Source organism: Gymnodraco acuticeps, unplaced genomic scaffold, assembly GCF_902827175.1.
Source record: "Gymnodraco acuticeps unplaced genomic scaffold, fGymAcu1.1, whole genome shotgun sequence".
NCBI classification, from domain to species: domain Eukaryota; kingdom Metazoa; phylum Chordata; class Actinopteri; order Perciformes; family Bathydraconidae; genus Gymnodraco; species Gymnodraco acuticeps.
The window spans coordinates 70,891-79,261 of record NW_022991971.1 but is presented as its reverse complement, the minus strand read 5'-3'; the positions used below and the strand labels follow the sequence as shown (position 1 = coordinate 79,261).

General features: G+C 40.1%; 1 protein-coding gene across 1 annotated transcript; it reads right to left on the bottom strand.

The window, feature by feature from the left end:
- Positions 1–1,413: 1,413 nt before the first annotated feature.
- Positions 1,414–6,573, bottom strand: LOC117536127 (the record flags this gene model as incomplete). The annotated part of the gene is made up of 7 exons (XM_034200865.1): positions 6,303–6,573; positions 5,254–5,313; positions 5,083–5,152; positions 4,675–4,908; positions 4,480–4,576; positions 3,893–4,096; positions 1,414–1,480 (listed from the first exon to the last, which is right to left on the bottom strand). Coding segments are annotated over exons 1-7 (816 nt in total), but the record flags the coding sequence as incomplete, so codon positions are not given.
- Between the last annotated feature and the right edge of the window lie 1,798 nt (positions 6,574–8,371).

The window sequence follows — 8,371 nt, the reverse complement described above, 5'->3', positions numbered from 1 at the left end:
TTTGGGGGTGCTATAGTGGAGCCTCGCAGATGGGGGTGCTGCAGCCCCCTCAGCACCCCCCCCCTTCCCGCGTCCATTCGCGAAGTCTCGCTGTCTCGCAGACCCCACGCAGCAAGCAGGAAATGAACCCAGCTCACACTGTCCGCTCATCGCAGCAGCGAGCTGCGCAACGTCCCACCAACACGGCACCCAGACCCCCCGCAGCATTCTCATCTGTTTGTCATTACTGGTGTCATTTTCTGGTTGCTAACAAACGCCATTGTAACCACTGATGTTTCACTGTAACGGTGGCGGACTCATCAGAACAGAGTGGGCGAGCTGACCAATCAGAGCACAGCGGGTCTCTGAGGAGGGGTGTAGGCGGCATTCTGGCAAAACAAAGATCTGACCGAGGGAAGCGTCACTTTTCCAGGAGCTTCTGAAATCCCCATTAGTGTTCCTTACATCATTTCATTTCCCAGGCTTTGTAATATCAGCGAGCCAGGCTGAACTCAACATAGAAACATTGTGCCTGTTGAATAAATTATACTAGGATCACTGAGGGAATGGATGTGGGAGTATTATTACCTTGACAAGAGCTTGATGCTTTTCAATCCACTGTTGGCAACTAAATAAACACTGAAGTTAAGTCCATGAAACTGAGGTAGGTCGGCTGATTATTATTCCATTTCTCATCAGATTTCTGACGTCAAAAAGATGTTTAGTTTACAGCAGCCTGTGACTGCCAATAATAGTTTAAATGTCTTCCTTACAATTGTAAGCAGTTATGAAATACCTGTTTGTGAAAGGTTATTTGTGTTTTGTATTGTTCATATAGAAACCACTGCTTTCTGCTCACTGGATGAGTGTTAAGCACATCAGTCAGCAGCTGTATGGGCATTGCACTGCGGTAGTTATTATTTGCACATTGTTAATCCTGGGCAATGCATCCTTAAATTGTTTAACTGTGAGGTGTTATACAATTGTACTCTGGAGAGTTTTTTAAGGTCAAAAAGTTAAAGAAGAAACAGCATGATGGGATGTGCAGTACCAAATATGTAAAGCACTTTTTTGTTAATTTATGATTTGCTGCATATAAGGAATAAAATCCTCGTACCATATTATTACCATATTGAAGTATCATTAGCATCGTGTTCAATCGCATCGTATCGCATAATGTTGAATCTACTGTATCGCAACAGGGTTGAATCGTATCGTATCGCATCGCCTGGTGTTTCAAATGTATCGTATCATGGCAACGTATCGAGATGCGCATCGCATCGGCCTCAGTGATGGAGATGCACATCCCTAGTGTGAATGGAAGACTTTTTTGAAAACGAATTCGGTGCGTAAACGCAAACGTTCCCGTGTAAATGGGGTCTATGACTAAACACACTCGTGATGAAGGTGGGAGGAGAGTGAAGGGGACAGTACCTGATTGTCATGTAAATCCAGGATGTTCAGTTTGGAGAGGCTTTCCAGGCAGCAGATTTTATGGATTCTGTGATTTAAAAAAATTGAGAATATGACATTAAATGTACAATACAATATTTGTGAAAATGTCAACGATCAATACCACAGTCAGCATTGAATGTAACAAAGTACATACAGTATACTCAAGTAATTGACTATTTAAACATACTTGTACTTTACTTAAAAGTAGGGTAGGTAAGAATGGAGAAACCAGCTCGAGTGCGCTAGAATTTGAAAGTACGGAGCCGAAAAAATCTGCCCCTTCCTTCAGACTTCCTTACAGAGCCCCTCCTCCAACACACACGAACGCGCACATGACCAATGAGGGCACGAGATGAGTTTGTGCACAGATGGAAGGCTGACAGGCAGGTAGGCCATCCAGTTATTTTAGCCGGGCCGGCTCAGACGATTGGTCGTGCTTTTTACAGCGCCACGGCTTCCACAGGTGAAATGTTTTTATGTATTTATTGTCAAAGCATTTAATATATTCATTGCTATGTAATTCAATGTAATGCTAAATATATAGGCCTACATGTTTAATAAAAGGGATTTTAAATGCAACTCTTACAAACAACATTAATCATTAAAATAATGTGACATGTATTATGTTGATGAAACTGAATAATAGTATTTTAATTGCAAAGTACTACAATATTTTAAAGTTATAATGTGAAAAAAGCCATTGGGCATACTGTGATACGTGTGTACTTCTACTCGTACTTCTAGGACTTTTACTTGTTATTAAGCATTTTAAGATCATAGTATTTCTACTTTTGGGTAAAACATTTGAGTACTTCTTCCACCTCTGAAAACCCTTTTTGCCCATTCTGAAAAGTACCTGGTGCATAGAAATAAATGGGAATGTGTGTCTTTGTGAGTATCTATTGGACAGGTCATAATGAGGACAGCTAACCAACCAACAAGCGCATTAATAGGTCACTTTCCAAGAGGAAACCGGACATACAGTAGTGTACAGTAACTTAATGTCCATGTGAGTTTATATCCGACTGCCTGTAAGCATAAACGGCTAGAGTCTCTTGAAAAAGGCCAATGGAAAGCTTAATCAGTTGTATTCTTTACTCCACATACGGCCCGGGAAGGCGGTTTAAAAAGAGAAATGTCATGATTTACAGAAAGTGAAACAGATGCCAGAGAAGGCCAGTAAGATCTTGATGTCATTTACAGTGATTTATGACTTTAATATTCCTTCTGTTGACCTTCTGGAATAGAGATTACTAACAATATGAATGGTTTTCAAATTGATCAGGGGACCTGCTGGGAAATGGATGTATAAAATGACATATAAGTAACATTTACACATGTCGAATGAAACCATGAATCTCAAAATGTTTTATAAAAAGAACGGCACACACCCATCACATACTTTTCAAAATGTTGGCTTGGAACCACAAATGCAGTGCATCATTTATCTGTTTACATTTTTACCGCGCTGCACTGCGGCTGCCAAATTGAATTTATTGAAAACTCCAATATCAACATAAGAGCGTGTGCCTCTTCGGGGGGTGCCAACACTTAACCATAAACGTTATCGTTTACTTTCTCCGTCTTCATAAGTAGATATAACTTTTTCTCCGTTAATCTCCGTCACGTTGTTTCATAGCCGCGGGAAGTCATTTTACTTAGGGGGTGCGGTGAATTGTCAACAGAGGGAGGGGGGGGGCTCGTGAATTGTCAACGGTGGGGGGGGGGGAGCCTCGCTGCGGGGACACAGTGGACCTCTGTCGCCTGTCAGCGTAACTTCAATGATGCCGTTTAAAAACACATTAAGGGCGGTGCCGACCGTGAGCGAACCGAGCCGGCCGTCAACAGCCCTTGACGACTGGCCATTCAGTGATTCTCCAGATTCTAGGGGGTGCTGCAGCACCCCCAGCACCCCTACTTCCCGCGGCTATGTGTTGTTTCCATAGCAACAACAACTTCCTTTCAACAGCGCTAACTCTCCTTCATTACAATTATACAACTGCAACGAAAGTAACAAACACAATGCAATATCCTTTTCAATTTCAAAGAACACAAATTGGGTTATTGTGGTGACCACTGTATTACAGAATTCAATCTAGGAACTGCAGGCTGGGGGTATGGTTCCGCACGGACACATTTGTTGACGGAACCTCCTGTGTATATACAGTACTGTGTCCTCCTCCCTTTCTCTCTCTCTTGTCGTCCCGGGCTGCGACCCGACAACATCTGCATCTCTGCTGCTCATTAAAGCCAGCTTTGTACCTCCATTGCACCGCCTCCGACTCCCTATCTCTCGGCACTACATTATATACATTAACAAATAACTATAAAACGAATATTCGCTGCTGATTACTACCGAATATCCGGAGCCTGAAAAATGTTTAGCAGAGGCAATTCAAAATAAATCCGTTCAAATGTTTGTATTTGTTTGCTTATGAATCCACTGATGACCACCGACCTGTTCTTCCCCAGCATGAGGATCCTGAGAGAGCTTAGAGATTCGATGCCAGTCATCTCAGAGACGTGATTGTCGTACAGGTTCAGGAAAACCAGCTGCTGCAGATGTGACAGATGCAGGACCTTTGTGATTAGATTGTGCTGCAGGTTGAGAAGCTGGAGTTCATCCATACTGCCCAGCTGGGGGCATTCCTCCAGACAGCGCCTGGAAATTACAAGAACATTTCGCAAGATGTAGGGTTTACATGGTTGAGTACAATTCAGGACTTTATTTTTCAGGACATTCCAACTGAATTCAACCTTCAAGCTATGATTTTTACTGATGCAAATGACTTTGTTCTGCTCAGTCACCAGGGAAGGAGCTCTTATATGGGACTGCTGCTCCCTGGTGGCAAACTTGAGCTCTTACCACTTTATGTTAACTCCGTAATTATTCTCCTGCAAATACTGTGTGTGACTGAGTTCATAAAGAAAACCAAACAAAATGGCATCGATAGTAAGGAAGAATTTGAACAAAATTCTGAGTAAAGATTCATATAACTAAATCAAACATACATATAAATATAATTTAGGAAAAAACAAAGGTACCTGTCTAAGTCGATTCGTTGAAAATTGGAAACAAAGCTGTCGCCGGGTAATTGAGTGAAGGCATTACCAGGAACTGCATTATATCCTCCAGAACCACCTGTACATTACACACTGAGGTCAGGATACACAACAAGATGCTATATACTATATATGTATGGTACAAACTCTAAATGGCTCTAATATTGTCATATTTACCTGCAGGCTTGGCAAGGTTTAAGGCATTACGGTAGAAAGTGGCCCCTGCAGACTTGGTTGGCCTCCTGGACTGTCCTCTTGCGTCTTGTGAGGAATGTGAAACTGCATCCAAACCACTTTGAGCACCACAGGCTAGTGGCACTAGATTATGTAGAGGGGAGTCTGTACAGTCGCTGGCAAATGTTGGCACTGGAGGAGTGTGGACAAGTCTTCTGGAAGAATGCAACCTTCTCTCTACGGAGGGATGGTGAAACAAGAGTGCAAACGGTCAATAAGATAGTAGTTAGTATGCTATAGGGTTTTTCTAAATAAATCGATTTTATTGCCCTAGATCTACAATTGTATTCAATCAAACTAGAGGTATTTATTTCTGTAGATATAAAAGACAGGAAACTGGGTCAAGATTACCTTGGTAAAAATGATTTGTTGTTTGGCTGTGATTCGTGTTCGTCTCTTTTACAAGATCGTGAGATTCAGTCTGTAAAGCAATAAACATAATACATTGTAAAGCTGGCATCAGAAGGTCTACGCTATGAATCATATAGCTCGTCCTTCAGTGTGTTCTTTGTCCTGCCTCACCATCCTCTGGGCTCTCTCTGTTGCTTTGGCAGCAGTGATGTGCAACTTGCAGCTGTGGACCTGCAAACAATAGCGGGAGATTCAATAAAAGTATTAATACCACTGTGAAAATACTTAGTTTGACGTGAAAGCCAGGCATTCAAAACAAATACTAGTACAAGTACAATCAGCAGAAATAACTAATGGTATAAAAAGTAAAAGTACCAATTTGTCAGTAAAATAATTTCAACTGAAAACTGTAATATGAAAAGTAACTAAAGCTGTCAAACAAGAACTACACTTTTACCTTGTGTGGTGTATACAGTTGCATACAATGAAGATACTCAAGTAAATTACAAGTTATTTGTGTTTGAGTGCAGTACTTGAGTAAAAGTACTTCACTAACAATTTACTAATAAATAGAGACATCGACCGGTGGAGTAGAGTAACTAAAGTACATTTACTCAAGTACAATAATTTTGAGGTACTTGTACTTGAGTAATTCCATTTGTTGTTACTTTGTACTTCTCCACAACAATTCAGAGGTAAATGGTGTACTTTTACTCCACTACATTCATTTAATAAATACCCACAATTATTTTAGAGATTTGGATGAATGATGTGAAATATAATCAAGTGTTAAATCAGACTTTAGACTTTACTTTCCACCTGGAGTAAATTCACAAGCTACCCTGCAAACTAGCTGCACCTTTGAGAACACTTTAATGATCAATCATTATAAAACATATCATCTGAAATGGATCAAACTGCATGAACTTTTACTTTTGGTAGGCTACTTTAAATATATCTTGATGCTATATTACTTTTGCTTGAGTACCATTTGCACTGCAGGACTTTTACTTGTAACAGAGTATTCCTACACTCTGGTACTTCTCTGGATAAGATAGGCCCCCTAATCATTAGCATGTAGATAGCTAGTTAAGCTATGTTGCTAACCTCTTCTTTAGTTAGCAGTCTTACTAAATGAGCCTGAGGCCTCAACGTTGAATGGTTAGACTAAATATTATACTGTCAAGAAATGATAACAGTGTATTAAAAGTTGTATTTACCATGGGGGTGAGAGACATCCATTTATCCCTGTTGTTGTGTTTCTGAGCTCGCATCGTTTTACCCTCATTTCTCTCCGGCTCCATTTAGATAATGTCAATAATTCAAAACAACATTGAAACATATCTACAACTCTATTTAAGAAGCGGTACTAACATTATGAACATGTTAAATAACTTATCTGCAACGGTACGAAACAAAAAAACGATCTATATTGATCTCTGTTCAACCATTACAAACTTCCTCGGAGACAAGCCTTGTTGCCATGGTAACTTCGGCGTTGCCTGGTTACACCCACTTCCCGTGTCCCGAAAACAGAACTCCGTAGTGAAACTAGTCCTGAAATTGTTTTGGTTAAAAATATGTATTTATTGAACTTACACTTTATTTCCAAGATTCATATACAACTTGTCAGTCAATAACATGAAATAGTGCCAGTACGGTAGCAAAACAGTTTACATCTTTGATTCTTTACAATGATGTCCCCAAAATGTGTTTAGGTGAAATGGAGACAGTAACACCACAATAGTGTCAGAATAAAAGTGAGCACGTATATTTAATGTTCATCATGGAAAAATGCCAACACATGTTTTTTAAGGGGGTGGGAGGAGAAGACAAAGGCAATGTTGCCAAATAAAATAAAATATAACAAAAGAAGGACATATCTAAATATATCCTTTGAAAAAAAGCACAAACAAAAAGCCCTCACTGTCTAATCTATTTACAATGGAAATACAACCAATAAAGGGCTGGCAATAATCTAATAACCAAAGTGTCTGACACAGTTTTACCTACATGGTGAAATGTAGAGGGTACCATTTACTTAAAATGTAGAAAGGAGGAGAAGTGCAAAGAGCAGGAGGAGGGAAAACACACAAGAACAGCCTGCCTGGCACATAACAACAAACTAAAAACAATAATTAACAACAGAGTAAGTATTTTCAAGTAACATAAATAAGTAAAACAATGAGGAAAGTTTACAGGCTTTCTTTTTGGTGAGATTAAGACCATCTTGGTCCAAAGTTACAGAGAGGGTGCCAAATCCGGCAGCCATAACACTAGCTCTGTCAGATTTAGAAAGCCCCCTTTAAGCGTAAAGTCTGGTTGTCATTTTACATAACACTAACGATATCTCTCTGTTCAAACAGGTGAAGGGTAAATGTCATCCAATTGCAGATCCCCTTCTGAAGAAAAATAAAAGGTCCAATGTACACTGCCGCCTGAGTAAACAGTAAAAGCCTCTGCAGTTTACCATTTGAGATGTGGGGTGCACTCTGCTTTTTCCAGCAACACAAATTAACTAGTGGAGAGGTTTTCAAAATGGGAGACTCAGTAGTGAAAAAGGAATAGGCCTACATACAAAAGTAAGTAAGTAAAACTGTATTTATATAGCACCCTTCTCAACACGGATGTACAAAGTGCTTTACAGTACAGTACACAGGACACAATTCAAAGTACAAAAAATGTAGAATAAAAGGCATAAAACAACAGCAGGTAATACATAGGATAAAACATACGATAAAACACCAATAAAAGACAGCCACTAACTCACCTCCTCCGACGACCCAAAAGCCTGTCGGAAAAGGTGGGTCTTTAGAAGAGGGGCTAAAACAGAACCCTGGGGCAGGCCGCAGGATGGGGGAGTGCTATGTGATGAGAACGGGCCCACCGCCACGGAGAAACTTCTCCCACTGAGGTACGAGGCAAACCACTGGAGGGCAGACCCTGAGATGCAAAAGCATCTGTGTAAACTGGTTTAAAAGATGGTTCAGGGATAAAGTAGTTTCGGGGAATTTTCCCACTTTCCCACAGTCCCTATAATTAATAAATGCCTTGGGAACTACTTGTGTATGTGTTTGGTGCAGCCTGAAGTTGTGTCATAACAGCAATATGAGGATATATTTTATCGAATATGGAGTGTCAATGTTATGAGATTTTTTTTAAATCATGCTCCCATATGCTGTTTAAATTTTTTGTGAGGTGGAAATGCTATTTAAATATTTAGGAGCTCCATATCTAAATTCTGAGTTGTATATTTGCCCTATGAATTAGAATAAAATATGCATAAAAG